This window comes from Neolamprologus multifasciatus, chromosome 7, assembly GCF_963576455.1.
Source record: "Neolamprologus multifasciatus chromosome 7, fNeoMul1.2, whole genome shotgun sequence".
Taxonomy (NCBI): Eukaryota; Metazoa; Chordata; class Actinopteri; order Cichliformes; family Cichlidae; genus Neolamprologus; species Neolamprologus multifasciatus.
In genome coordinates, this window is record NC_140445.1 from 66,424,772 (window position 1) to 66,440,428 (window position 15,657).

A 15,657-nucleotide genomic window follows, 5' to 3' on the forward strand; every position below is an offset into this window, starting at 1 on the left:
CCCTCTAAGCCTGAAGGGAAAAAGAAGGAACACACACATGTAAAGGAAGCACTCAAAAGTGCGGCTATCCTAAATGGGCGTTCTTAAAGTCAGCAAAGAGGCACAGAAAAGAAGATCAGACACCAGCGAGGGAGGATAAGAAGGACAGACGCAACAACATTGTCATCCCCTATGTAGCCAGTGTATCAGAGAAACTCAGGAGGGTTTTCTCCAAGCATGACATCCCGGTGTACTTCAGACCCAGCAACACACTCAGACAAAAACTGGTTCACCCGAAAGACAAAACGCCAAAACACAAACTTAACAATGTGGTGTATGCCGTACAGTGCAGCGAGGAATGCCCAGACCTCTACATCGGAGAGACCAAACAGCCACTTCACAAGCGCATGGCACAACACAGAAGAGCGACCTCCACAGGACAAGACTCAGCTGTCCATCTGCATCTTAAGGATAAAGGACACTCTTTCGAGGATGCCAATGTTCACATTTTGGACAGAGAGGACAGATGGTTTGAATGAAGAGTGAAAGAAGCATCTATGTCCACTGTGAGCGACCATCTTTGAACAGAGGCGGTGGTTTACGACACCAACTCTCTGCCATCTATAATCCAGTTTTGAGTTCCCTTCCCAGACGCCTTAACGCCCACTCACACCCTGGGCCATCTGACCTCAGGAATTCGCATGATAAGGTGGGGCCAGGTTTCACAATGAACTCACCCGAAACTCTGGCTGATTGGGACCCACACCCAGTTCCACACCTTGGCTCAGGCGATTAGAGGATCATCAGGGGGTCCTTTTGTCCCTCTGTGGGCGGAAACTCCCACTAGGTTTAAATCTGGGACTCTCCACCATTTGACCTTAGAACTGAAGAAGCTTCTCGGATGAAGGTGAAACGTCTTCAAGTAACTTAAAGAAGTCCAGACGCTTTTCTTTGCAAGTTCCTTTGACTACGATGACCTGGATGACTGAGAACCTTCACAGACATTCACACACACATTCACACACTGGTGATGGCAGCTACATTGTAGCCACAGCTGCCCTGGGGCGCACTGACAGAGGCGAGGCTGCCGGACACTGGCGCCACCAGGCCCTCTGACCACCACCAGTAGGCAAACATGGGGTTAGTATCTTGCCCAAGGATATTTGTCATGCAGCCAGGAGCCAGCCTGGGATCGAACCACCAACCTTCTGATTTGTGGCTGACCTGCTCTGCCACCTGAGCTACAGCCACCCCCTTTGTTCACAGACTTATTCCTGTTCACAGACTTATTCCCGGATGTTCACAGACTTATTCCTGTGAACAAAGCAAGACAAACAGCTTAACTGGTGTTTACTCGCTAGCAAAGGGAGGATCTCAGAGCAGCACCTTTGCCCTCGACCTCAGACGACTCCAAAGAACCAGACTCCCCTGCAGCCTTTGATTCTGTGACACACAGTTTACACAAACAGGATTTGTGAACAGGTGAGTTTTGAGTCTAGACTTAAAAAGAGGGATGAGTGATGTTTCTTAGGGGGCAGAGCAGCAGAAAACCCTGCGCCCCACAATGGCTAGCCGGGGGAAGGGACGGAAAGAGAAGAAGATCCGAGAGACCGAAAAGGAATGATGATCTGAACAAGTTCAGAGGTATGAAGGCGAGAGATGATGGATAGCCTTGAATGTAGTGAGATAGTGAGATATACCTAATAAAGTGTCCAGCAATTATATGTATGAATGTCCCCCATCAGCAAAGAACGCATCTATGGTTGGTGTTCACAACTGTTATCATCATCTTATGTGTTGATTCATCATATAACAGTTCTTGCTGATCGGAGCTGGCTTGGCCCTGACTTATCAAAGAATTAAGGAAGCGGAACAGGCTGTTCAAACCCCCACAAGGCTGCCCGCTGGGATTGAAACGATGGGACGAGGCGTGAGTTTCTCAAAATGGGCTCATTGAGTGCAGCATGGATAAGATCTTGGAGAAGCTTATGGCTGCCGTGAACACTCAGAATAAGACCTCTAAGTGCAAATTGGATTACATCTCGAAGCTCACTGAGTTCTCAGAAATCGGCTCTTTGAGCTCAAGAATGACAACATCACGGAGTGCAAGTTTGATAACATCATAGAGAAGCTCACGGCTCTCCAACGGGAGATTGAGAGACCAGTGTCGGACTGTTAGAACATCTTTGAAATTCACATGAGTTGTTCGCACTAAAGTAAAAACCACCATCACTTGATGCGGATACCCCCTTTGGCGCCAGCTGTGGTCTCAAGGCTGGAGCTGAACAACACCCTGATAACAGACTGTGCTTTGACTGTTCCTCCTATCCTACGCAAGGCCACCTGTGTTGGCTGGAAGACTGTTTACTTAGCCTGGCAGGGCGAAGGACACTGTCTCAGCTGAACTCTGGACACACACACACAGACATATATACACATGCAGATGTACACTCATCCCCCCTCCACCTCCAAACGCCTTCGACGCTTATTCCCCTCCGATGCTGACGGTGGATCAAGGAGACCAGCGCTTATGCTGCAGGCCCGGATGTACTGTCTAAATCAGCTGTCTCTCACCCTTTACCCACCCTGTTGCTTGCCATGTGTTTCTTTGGTGTATTTAGAGTTTTTTCATGTGCAGAGGTGTTTTTTTCTGTTCTCAAACTGATCTCCCTGTTGGAGCTCAGTCTGGGGGGAGTTATTTTTTTCTCCTTATCTTTCCTCATGTTGTGCTTTTCCATGTTATACCTCTCTGACCTGTCTTCCCCATGTGATGTTTGTGTAACGTATGTATGGTGGGAAGGGTAAGACGGCGCTGGCACGGCTGGCAGCCTTGACCCAATTTCCCTCGGGATGAATAATTAATCAATAACAGTGGAGTTCAGTTTTTTTCTCTTTCAACTCCAGCACTTACCTTTGGCCTCCAAAGCTCGCTTACTTACCTTTGGTATTCCAATTTCTTGTTAATCAATACGTGACACTGATTAGGGCTGTTCGATATAACAGTATATATCGGATGACGATAGGAAAATGTCTATCGTTTAATATTACACTATCATTTGTTTCGTGGTGTTGCAAAATAAACTTTTTATGGTGATGGTCACTGTAGAGGCTATATTAATTTCTTAAAGTTGTCTTTTTTTCTTATATTTAAGATAACAACACTACAGATGGACAAGCGACTGTTTTAATGCGTTGTCATTAGCAACAACAACGGTAAACCCATCGTGTGACTCCGCTGTCCGCTTGTGTATTTTCCACATAAACCTTTCACAATAAAGCTGAAGATCCTGTTGAGGTTTTTCAAAATAAACTGGAATGATGACATCAAACATTATTCTCAAACATCAAATTTCAGAATATGCATCAAACAAATGACCTCAAATAAAAACCTAAAGTAAGTATAAATGGCACTTAGAGTCACCACGTGGATGCAGGCACAAAGAATACCAGTATGACCAGTAAAGATGAGGCAGAACCAGGTAGCTCCAAACAGAAGTACAAGTCCAAACAAATCCAAACTTATTCCTAAATGAGTGGCTACCTCTGTAGCATGGACATCATTCGGTTATGAAAAGTGTGACATAGACCAGAGAACTGTACGATGCAAGTTATGCAGGAAACCGGCCCCCACCTCAGACTCAAACACGGCAAACCTCTTCTACCACCTACGCAAGAGTCATGTGAAAGAGTGTGGAGAGAGTTTATGGATGAGAAGCAAAAAAGAGCCGTCAGGTGCTCAAAATAAACCTTAGACTCAAACATTAGAACAGCAGCACGCCGTGTAGTAAATACATCGAAGATGGCGGCCGTTAAAACTTATGTCTAAAAATGTATAGTTTAATGCATCGGTCAAAACACTCGACTCCAGGTACACGACACGCAGCTGAACATGCAAGTCAAGTTGCCCGAGATTCACAGAAAGTGTACAATTTTTGTGAAATATATTGTTGTCGGGAGGATAAATGTCTTATATCAGGATATGAGATTTTGGTCATAACACTGATTAATCTGCATTTATCTGGAGGTGGTTGAGTCAGAATGACTTTTCTCCTCACTTACCTTTCACACAGAACAAAAAGTAAACACCTTGACTTGCTTTCAGCAGCATGATAGCACCATATCACAAAACTCAGATAATCTCAAACCAGTTTTTTGAACGTGATGTGGAGCCAACAAATCTGCAACTACTGCATGATGCTTTCCTGTCAGTACGGACCAGAATCTGTAAGAAGTGTTGCAGGCACTTTGTTGAGTCTATGTCTGAGGGCAAAAATGGGTTAAATTTGGTAACACTGAGGTGTACCTAATAAAGTGTCTGGAGAGTAAGTAAGTAAAATTTATTTATATAGCACATTTCACAGATAAAAATCACAAAGTGCTTTACAATAAGATCAGACATACAGGTTAAAATTAATTAAAAGCCTGTTTGTATAAAAATGTCTTCAGCTGCTTTTTAAAGGAGTCAGTAGAGTCTAGACAGCGTAAAGACAACGGCAGGGAGTTCCACAGCCTCCGTGCCTGAAAAGCCCGATCCCCACGGGTTTTAAACCTGGTACGTGGGACCACCAGTAGCCTCTGACCTGAAGACCTAAGTGCTCGGGATGAAGCATGAGGTTTCAACAGGTCAGAGATATACTGGGGAGCTTCACCGTGCAGAGCTCTAAAAGTTACAACTAAAAGAGTATGTGCACTGTTGGTGTCAGTGGTGGCAGTTGCACTGCATCTATAGTTAACTTTCATAATTAAGATAAACTTTGAACGTGTCAGTCCAGTGGAGATAACAGGAGAAGATAACAGTGGAGTCAAGTTTCTTTCAAAGAGCTCTGGCATTTACCTTTGGCCCTCCATTTCTATAAATTCTTGTTACTTATTGTCTGAGGGGTAACTTCACTTGACGCTGAGTTGTCAGCTTTAATCTGAAAGTGGTTTGTCTCTTGACAGGAAGTTGACACAGGGCGAAAAGTCAACATTAGCAAAGGCAGAGCTGAGCTAAGCTTTTCTGGCAGGTCATCCAGCTACTCCTCTTTTTGCAGTCCAATTGATTCTGCCATGTTGATTTCAGTTTTGCTGCTATGGCTTTGCATTTTCTTTATCATCCTTCAACTCAAGTCCCAAAGACCAAAGAACTTTCCACCAGGACCCCCAATCCTGCCCCTACTGGGAAACATTTTACAGCTGAGACTGGAGAACCCCTTAAAGGACTTTGAGAGAGTAAGAAAACACTTGCAATGAAAGCTATTTTCTTTAAATAGGCTATTTTATGGCACAGATGTAATGACTGTTATTAGTATTTAAATGGGTCTGTTAAGTTACAAAGACATATGATCATCATTATGCTTTTCCTAACATTAACAGATTCCATCATTGCTATAGGTTAAAAACTACAAATGTAAAACAATGGTTGTAAAAATTAATATACTTTTTAAAGCACTGAAAATCTTGCAATATAATGGCACAGGTAACCAATCCTGCGTTCCTTTATGTGATTGCATAACACAATGTCTGCATAGAGTGCACTAGCTACACCCTTTGTGTATCCATCCCATATTCCAAGTCATACATTTTGTTATTTGGATTGTTTTGAAATCAAATCAGATTTGGAGATGTGTAATTAAATCTGTTAATCTGTACAAAGGTTTGTGAGTCTGTGCAGGGATCTGCAGACGGGTATTCAGAATGTTCAGTGTATAAATCGGATTTTTTAAATGTGTAAATAATCATTTAAGTGTGCATAGAGATTAATAGCAGAAAAACATTGTTGGAAGCATTGAAAATACAAGTAAGTCATCAGTCATAAATCACCCAGCTTTTCAATTTAATAACTTTTGCCATGGCAGATCTGCAAATGTGTGTAGCTTTAAGGTTATACTGTGAGTTTCAAGCACGTTACCGTCGCTTCTACTGTAGTTAGATATCAGTTCCTCCACTGAGCTTTTTTTTTTAGCTAGCTACTTTATTATTTTGTCATTTCTGTCAGATGATGTAAGAGCTTGCTTAGGTGAACCATAAGTTGAACAAGTTATGGGTAACATTTTATTTTTTGCAAAAAGCAGGGACCGCTCAGTAGGTAGAGTGGTTGCCCCATGATCGTAAGGTCGGGGGTTCGACTCCACTGAACAGCTACCCTGAGCAAGGTACCATCCCTACACACTGCTCCCCGGGCTGCATTGGTGGCTGCCCACTGCTTCACTGAATGGGTCAAATGCAGAGGAGTAACACATACACACAAGTACTAGCTACTTATGACACCTACTGAAAAAACCTTCAACATCTACTTACAGTGAACAGAGCACATCCGTTGTGGTCTGTCCATCTGAGCTTGACTTACGTTGACACAACCACCACTAACAGCCGACTAATACCACGCTTAAGGACTGTATTACAGCCTTACAAAGTATGACGTTAGACAAATCTCCATGCACATTTGCACATAGCAACAATTGTCTGTATTTTCAGTGCTTCCAGTAAGACTCAGATATGCTACATCCAAATGAGCAGAATCACATTTCGAGGTTTCCTTAACTGGATGATTGAACCCACATCAAGATTTGATGAAAATATCCATCTGAATTTGTCATAAAATAATTGCAAACACTTGTTATTTTCTCTGCCAGCTGAGGAAGTCCTATGGAGATGTCTACAGCATCTACATCGGTCTCAAACCGGCTGTAATCATCAATGGGATGAAGGCAATCAAAGAAGCTATAGTGACAAAGGCTACTGATTTTGCTGGACGACCCCAAGACTTGTTTGTCAGTGATATCACCAAGAGGAAAGGTACAATAAACATTACATGTAATATAAGACATATGTCATGTGATATGTCCAAATCCCAACAACTGTTCACTCATATAAAGCACCTTGAGGCGACTGTTGTTGTGATTTGGTGCTATATACTTTTTTTTTAATGAATTGAATTCAATGCGATGTTAGGTAGGACTACAAAAAAGACGTGAATTTGTATTCACATATTCAAATTAAAATTCCACCAAAAGAGAAAAAAGATCACAAAATGTTGCCAGTTTACTTAAGAGGAGGCAAAGTTCAGCTCTGTCCTGTAGGATAACCACATGAACTATTCTTAGGTTCTCTCCTCTTTGAGCTACTAAACTTGTTGTAGGGGTCCTTATGGCTGATTACGGCTCTAGTTGGAAGGAACATCGTCGCTTTGCTTTGACCACTTTGCGGAACTTTGGTCTGGGGAAGAACTCAATGGAGGACAGGATTTATAAGGAGATAAAACACATCATTAGTACCCTGGAAGAGAGTGTTGGTAGGTCCATCTGTGCATCCATAGCTAAATTGGGTAGTGCTTTTTTCCCTGTCACGTTATTGTGCATTATTTCACAATTCTGTGCTGTTACATTATTTCTTGCGCAGGTAAAACCATGAGTCCTCGAGTTATGTTCCACAATGCGGCCTCCAATATCATCTGTCAAGTCCTTTTTGCCACACGCTATGATTATGATCATGCGTTAATACAATTTATTGTCCGATGCTTTACTGAGAATACCAAGATAGCCAATGGACCATGGGCTATGGTGAGTAAAAGCACCTTTCTTAGTCTATAACAATGATAGCTGCTTTATGTGTCACAACCTCTGTGGAGTCTGTAGAGTTTCAAGAGGAACTAAGATCCAGAATGAAGATGCAGAAAACACCAACAAAAGACAAAATGTCCCAGAAACGCAAAATCATTCATTTGAATTTTCAATTTCATGCTCCTAACTTTGTGGGAACAGTTTGGGGACGGCCCATTCCTGTTCCAACATGACTGTGTACCAGTGCACAAAGCAAGTCTATAATGGATGATGAGTGAGTTTGCTGCAGAAGAAGCTGACTGGACTAAACAGAGTCCTGACCTCAACCTGACACAATCCTTTTTGGATGAATTAGACTGGAGACTGTAAGCCAGACCTTCTCGTCCATCATCAGTCAAGAATGGCCAAAAATTGCCACGAACACTCTCGTGAACTGTGTCGAAAGCTTTCCAAAAAGAGTTGAAGCTGCCATAGATGAAGAGGGTGATTCAACATGATCTTAAACCCTTTGGGTTAATAATTGGATTTCACTCATATGCTTGTGCAGCCAGATGAATGAATACTTTTGGCAATATAGTGTATATCAGACAGAAACTGAAAACCTAAGCAAGACAAACGATTAAAGTAATTATCAGATTAAAACTGAAAATCAATCAATCAGTCAATCAATCTTTATTTATAAAGCACCCACCCCACCCCGCCCTCCAACTCACTCCCCACACTCTTATTGACATAAACAAACATGGATACATACACCCCCCCCCCCCCCGCACACACACATACACACACACTTAAAGAGTAAAATCTGGCTGGGCACACATGAGCCAGGTGAGGAAACACTATCACGGGGAGCCGGTCACAGACCGCAGCCTCCAGGCCGGGCACACAGCAGGAGGGAGGCAAAGAAGCCCCCCAGCCAGGCTGAGAGGACCCACAGACCCCCAGCAGCCACGGTCGATCACAGCCCCGGTGCAGAGAGCGCCCTCCGAGGAAACACTGGAGATATGACACAATAGGATATATACAGGGTAAAAAGATAAAATAAATAAGAACGGCATACAATATAAATATAAATATAAATAGAGTAAGAAGATAAAAATTAATAAGAATAAAATCAATAAATATTAGGTAAAACCTAAATTAATAAATAGAAAAACAGAATAGAATAAATAAGCATAAAATAAATAAACGTTGGGTGAAAGCTAAATTAAAAAGGTGGTCTTGAGCCTGTTCTTAAAAACATGTACGTTCTCTGCGGCCCTGAGCTCCTCCGGCAGGCTGTTCCACAGACGAGGACCATACCACTGAAACGCTGCCTCTCCGTGAGTATGTGTCCTGACTTTAGGAACAATCAAAAGGCCAGTACCAGAGGACCTCAGGGTCCACGAGGGTTCATATGGTAGAAGCAGATCTGAGAGATAAGAAGGCCCAAGACCATTAAGACATTTAAAAACCAATAAAAGAAGTTTAAAATCGATCCTGAAACACACGGGGAGCCAGTGCAGCGATTCTAAAACCAGTGTAATGTGGGCCCGCCCTCTGGTCTTCGTCAGCACACGAGCTGCAGAGTTTTGTAAAAGTTGTAAAGGTGAAATATTCTTTTTGGGGAGACCAGAGAGCAGGGCAGTAATCAATGCGACTGGTAATAAAAGCATCAACATCTCCGTGTTGGCCCGAGAGAGAATAGGGCGGACTCTGGCTATATTTTTAGATGATAAAATCCAATTTTGGTTACATGTTTAATATGTGGGATAAAACCAAGCTCAGAGTCAAAAATAACACCCAGGTTTTTCACTTGTAGCGAAGCACATAGTGAAAATGCAGTTCATGTTGTCCTTTTTAGTGGTTGGAAATACTGAGGATCTTTTATCAGGTACAACTGAAGCTCAAAGGAAAACTGAAGACTTCTCTTTATTTACAGCTGTATGACTCTCTTCCTTTAATTCGTTACCTGCCGCTGCCTTTCAGGAAGGTCTTCAACAATGCTGAGGTAATACAACGAAAACACTAACTACAAGGACATACTCTATGTACTTTATTTGTTGAAAGCAAATTGTAAGAAATGAAGAGTCCCTTGTATTTTTTAGGCTTTAGAAAATCTTGTAGCTGATTTTGTGAGGGAGCACAAGAAGACCAGAGTCCCGGGAGAGGCACGCGACTTTATTGACTGCTATTTGGATGAACTGGAAAAGGTGTGTGTAAAAGGAGCAGTTTAAAATGTCATATATTAGAATTTATATAAATACAGGTTGCAGTTTAATGAATTAGAAACTAATCAATTTGAATTCATTCTAACAAAACTCTTTAAAACGAGATTCATAGTTTTAATGCAGAAAGGTGAACATACGTGTGGCTGTGACCGTTCTCTCTCGTACCATGTCTGTCACTTTCTTTTCCATTTGTAACTTTTTGTTAGAGAGGCAACGATGGTTCTTCATTTTCAGAAACGCAGCTCCTTAGGTACACCTTGGATCTTTACATTGCTGGGACTGACACTACATCCAACACCCTGCTTACTGGTTTTCTTTATCTTGTGAACTACCCACACATACAAGGTAAACCTGCACATATGACTTGGCTTTTTGTTATCAGCTCTTGTTCTCTTGTACCATGAAGTCATGCACACTGCTGTGCTGTATACTAAGGCCCTTAATGTAAAACAGCATTTTTGCAAATGATTTGTTGATGTTTAGGTCCAATATAGTGGACTGCATACACAGTACAGCTACAGGGGCTGCTCGTCCATGGAAACCCATGTCACGAAGCTGCCGATGTATAGTTTTAATGCCAATGGTAATGCCAGAGGAGGACGGCTCTGCATTGTCATTGATTCAGCAGAGCATTAGCAAGTTTAATGCACTGTGTACCTCCGCATTCAGCAAACCCACTGTAACTTCATATGGTCTGTCACTTTGTGGCTGACTTTAGTTGATTGGAGTACCACACTCTGATTCAGTGTGCTCTGGGTAACAACTCATTCCTTCACAGATGTTCGTAAAGACACATTGCATGGCTACGTGCTTAATTTTTATGGCTTTTTAATAATTTTAATAATTTTAATAATTATTTATTAAACCCCTCAAAACATGACTATCCAGAGTTGGGACCAGGAAGCAGAGTTGCAGTCTTACACGCCTCTCTGCAGCTTCTCTCCTCCTGCTACCCCCCCAAAAACCCATCTCCATAGAGACTGTGTCTGCTTCCAAAAAGACAAAAAACAAACTAAAAACCAGCAACAAACAACTTAAACAATCACAAAGAAAGAACAATACAGTATCCACATCTGAACCAAAGAGTAAAACAGTGAAATGTGGATTATTAAATATTAGGTCTCTCTCCTCCAAGTCTCTGTTAGTACATGACTTAATAATTGATCAACAAATTGATTTACTCTGCCTTACAGAAACCTGGTTGCAGCAGGATGATTATGTTAGTTTAAATGAATCAACACCCCCGAGTCATTCTAACTACCAGAAATCTCGAAGCACAGGTCGAGGGGGCGGTGTGGCAGCAATTTTTCACACCAGTCTATTAATTAATGAAAGACCAAGACAGACTTTTAATTCATTTGAAAGCCTGATGCTTAACATTGTCCACCCCAGCTGTGAAACTCAGAAACCAGTCTTACTTGTTATCATCTATCGTCCACCTGGGCCTTACACAGAGTTTCTGTCTGATTTCTCAGACTTTATATCTAATTTAGTTCTGAGCTCAGATAAAATAATTATTGTGGGTGATTTTAACATCCATGTAGATGCTAAAAATGACAGCCTCAACATGGCATTTAATCTGTTGTTAGACTCAATTGGTTTCTCTCAAAATGTAAAAGAACCTACCCACCACTTTAATCACACTCTAGATCTTGTTTTAACATATGGCATAGAAACTGAACATTTAACAGTGTTTCCTGAAAACCCTCTCCTGTCTGATCATTTCTTGATAACATTTACATTTACAATAATTGATTACGCAGCAGTGGAGAGTGGACTTTATCAAAGTAGATGTCTTTCTGAAAGCGCTGTAACTAAGTTTAAGAATATAATCCAGCCACTGTTATCATCGTCAATGCCCTGTACCAACACAGAGCAGAGCAGCTATCTGAACGCTACCCCAACAGAGGTCGATTATCTTGTTAATAATTTCACCTCCTCACTACGTACGACTCTGGATACTGTAGCTCCAGTGAAAACTAAGGTCTCTAATCAGAAGTACCTGACCCCGTGGTATAATTCTCAAACACGTACCCTAAAGCAGATGACTCGTAATCTGGAGAGGAAATGGCGTGCCACAAATTTAGAGGATCATCATTTAGCCTGGAGAAATAGTTTGTTGCTTTATAAGAAAGCCCTCCGCAAAGCCAGAACAGCTTACTACTCATCACTGATTGAAGAAAATAAGAACAACCCCAGGTTTCTCTTCAGCACTGTAGCCAGGCTGACAAAAAGTCAGAGCTCTTTTGAGCCAACCATCCCTTTAACGTTAACTAGTGATGACTTCATGAACTTCTTCACAAATAAAATTTTTATCATTAGAGAAAAAATTACCAATAATCATCCCACAGATGTAATATTATCTACAGCTACTCTTAGTTCCATTGATGTTAAGTTAGACTCTTTTTTTCCAATCGATCTTTCTGAGTTAACTTCAATAATTACTTCCTCCAAACCATCAACGTGTCTTTTAGACCCCATTCCTACAAAACTGCTCAAAGAAGTCCTGCCATTGGTTAATTCTTCGATCTTATATATGATCAACCTATCTCTAATAATCGGCTATGTACCACAGGCCTTCAAGGTGGCTGCAGTTAAACCTTTACTCAAAAAGCCATCTCTAGACCCAGCAGTCTTAGCTAATTATAGGCCAATCTCCAACCTTCCTTTCATATCAAAAATCCTTGAAAGAGTAGTTGTCAAACAGCTAACAGATCATCTGCAGAGGAATGGTTTATTTGAAGAGTTTCAGTCAGGTTTCAGAGTTCATCACAGCACAGAAACAGCTTTATTGAAGGTTACAAATGATCTTCTTATGGCCTCTGACAGTGGACTCATCTCTGTGCTTGTCCTTCTTGACCTTAGTGCAGCATTCGATACTGTTGACCATAATATCCTATTAGAGCGATTAGAACATGCTGTAGGTATTACAGGTATTGCACTGCAGTGGTTTGTATCATATCTATCTAATAGACTCCAATTTGTGCATGTAAATGGAGAGTCCTCTTCACACACTGAGGTTAATTATGGAGTTCCACAGGGTTCGGTGCTAGGACCAATTCTGTTTAAATTATACATGCTTCCCCTAGGCAGCATCATTAGAAGACATAGCATACATTTTCACTGCTATGCAGATGACACCCAGCTCTATCTGTCCATGAAGCCAGATAACACACACCAATTAGTTAAACTGCAGGAATGTCTTAAAGACATAAAGACTTGGATGGCCACTAACTTTCTGCTTCTTAACTCAGATAAAACTGAGGTCATTGTACTCGGCGCTGAAAAGCTTAGAAATATGGTATCTAACCAGATTCTTACTCTGGATGGCATTACCTTGGCCTCCAGTAACACTGTGAGGAACCTTGGAGTCATTTTTGACCAGGATATGTCCTTCAACGCACATATTAAACAAATATGTAAGACTGCGTTCTTCCATTTGCGCAACATCTCTAAAATTAGAAATATCCTGTCTCAGAGTGACGCTGAAAAACTAGTTCATGCATTTATTACTTCCAGGCTAGACTACTGCAATTCATTATTATCAGGATGTCCAAAAAACTCACTGAAAAGCCTTCAGTTAATCCAAAATGCTGCAGCAAGAGTACTGACAGGGACTAGAAGGAGAGAGCATATTTCTCCTGTTTTGGCTTCCCTTCATTGGCTTCCTGTTAAATCCAGAATTGAATTCAAAATCCTGCTCCTCACATACAAGGTCTTAAATAATCAGGCCCCATCTTATCTTAATGACCTTGTAGTACCATATCACCCTATTAGAGCACTTCGCTCTCGCTCTGCAGGCCTACTTGTTGTTCCTAGAGTATTTAAAAGTAGAATGGGAGGGAGAGCCTTCAGTTTTCAGGCCCCTCTTCTGTGGAACCAGCTTCCAGTTTGGATTCAGGAGACAGACACTATCTCTACTTTTAAGATTAGGCTTAAAACTTTCCTTTTTGCTAAAGCATATAGTTAGGGCTGGACCAGGTGACCCTGAATCCTCCCTTAGTTATGCTGCAATAGATGTAGGCTGCCGGGGGATTCCCATGATGCATTGAGTTTTTCCTTTCCAGTCACCTTTCTCACTCACTATGTATTAACTGACCTCTCTGTATTGAATCGTATCTGTTATTAATCTCTGTCTCTCTTCCACAGCATGTCTTTATCCTGTCTTCCTTCTCTCACCCCAACCGGTCGCAGCAGATGGCCGCCCCTCCCTGAGCCTGGTTCTGCCGGAGGTTTCTTCCTGTTAAAAGGGAGTTTTTCCTTTCCACTGTCGCCAAAGTGCTTGCTCATAGGGGGTCATATGATTGTTGGGCTTTTCTCTGTATCTATGAAGCGCCTTGAGGCGACATTTGTTGTGATTTGGCGCTATATAAATAAAATTGAATTGAATTGAAATTGAAAAAATTTGTTACATCTGTGGCAAAGACACTGAAAACACCTGAATTCAAATATTAAGCATTGTGGTCAAATACTTGTCCATATAGTGTATATCAAATGTTGTATGTTACTTTTCTAAAATCATAGTTATATCACTGGTTATGGTGTACTGCAAAGTGTTTGTGTTGTCCTGTTCTAACAGAACAATGTCAGGAGGAGATAGACCGAGTGCTGGAAGGGAAAGATCAGGCCAGTTTTGAGGACAGACACAAGATGCCCTACATGCAGGTATTTTTCTTTTACTTACATTTAAGGTGTTTGGTTGTGAGTGCTGTGTTTGTTAGATGGTGACACAAAATCATGTAAAGTTTAGAAATAATTTATAAATGCGTAAAAATGAAACGGTAACTCTATTTGTAGCTGTGTCGATTCTTCTCAGAGACTCAAACCAAAGCACAGACGGTCAAACAACAGCTGCTCTGTGGAACTGCAGATCCACTGGATTATTCGTCAAAATATTGCTCAAAGTATATATGCAATGTTTTTGTGGCTGAATTTGACAGCATGCATGTATTCTGCTCTAAGTCAAAGAAATGTCTTCTCTTCATCCAGGCTGTGATTCACGAGATACAGAGAGTTGCCAACACTGTTCCTCTTAGTCTCTTCCACTGCACCACTAAAGACACAGAGCTGATGGGTTATTCCATTCCCAAGGTAAGGGCCAACTGGTTAAATAGGTAGAGGCAATAAAGTGACGAGCATCCTTAATGGTTTTGAGGTTGATTTCGTCCTCAGGGAACAATGATCATCGAGAATCTGACCTCAGTGCTCAGCGAGGAGGGACAGTGGAAATTCCCTCATGAATTCAACCCTGAAAACTTCCTTGATGACAAAGGAGAGTTTGTTAAACCAGAGGCCTTCATGCCTTTCTCTGCAGGTACATGAAAACACGATTCACATACCGACATAGTTGATTAAATCTTCTGTCGTAGATGATACTGCGATATTTTTTTCAACGTCTCAGGTCCTCGGGTGTGTCTCGGGGAGGGTCTGGCTCGCATGGAGCTCTTCCTCATCATGGTGACTCTGCTGAGGAAGTTCAAGTTCATCTGGCCTGAAGACGCAGGAGAACCAGACTTCACTCCAGTCTATGGGCTCACTCTGACTCCCAAACCTTACCGCATGAAAGTCCAACTCAGAGCGCCACAGTGAGGCGGTGTGTGCAGATGGACATTAACTAGCAGTTAGTCCTGGTCGGAAGTTATCTGGGAAACTTTTATCCATTTCTTATTTCTACTGCATTGGTGAAATATGAAATAAACGTATGAAACTCACATTTGTTTCTTGTATATCACACTTTCCACAGTTTGAATCAGCTTCTTTTATTTTCAGGCTGTTCTTTATTTGTTAGCTCATGACTCCATAAAGAGATTAAAGATTGTTTCTGGCCCAACAACATAAAACTTCAAACAAACATTTCACCTCAGTCATTTTCTTAGTTACATTTGATTTGGCTTTTCACTAAGTTGTTTTTAAGCTTGGTCTATTTA

At 41.6% G+C, this 15,657-nt stretch overlaps 1 protein-coding gene across 1 annotated transcript; it reads left to right on the forward strand.

The window, feature by feature from the left end:
• The first annotated feature begins 4,935 nt into the window (after positions 1-4,935).
• On the forward strand, positions 4,936-15,441 carry LOC146515961 (cytochrome P450 2F3-like). Its single transcript, XM_085165642.1, has 11 exons — positions 4,936-5,190; positions 6,594-6,756; positions 7,100-7,252; positions 7,360-7,520; positions 9,442-9,510; positions 9,608-9,712; positions 9,937-10,075; positions 14,310-14,395; positions 14,720-14,821; positions 14,903-15,044; positions 15,132-15,441. Exons 1-11 carry the CDS (start codon positions 5,029-5,031, stop codon positions 15,317-15,319), a joined length of 1,470 nt encoding a protein of 489 aa, XP_085021768.1. The 5' UTR covers positions 4,936-5,028; the 3' UTR covers positions 15,320-15,441.
• Positions 15,442-15,657: the final 216 nt, after the last annotated feature.

What these genes read in the sequence shown, in the direction of transcription:
- LOC146515961 (XM_085165642.1), top strand. Translation starts at nt 5,029, where the DNA reads ATGTTGATTTCAGTTTTGCTGCTATGGCTTTGCATTTTCTTTATCATC. An exon ending in CCTTAAAGGACTTTGAGAGA is followed by an intron (nt 5,191 to 6,593) that starts GTAAGAAAACAC and finishes TTTCTCTGCCAG; the next exon opens with CTGAGGAAGTCCTATGGAGA. An exon ending in ATTTGGATGAACTGGAAAAG is followed by an intron (nt 9,713 to 9,936) that starts GTGTGTGTAAAA and finishes ACTTTTTGTTAG; the next exon opens with AGAGGCAACGATGGTTCTTC.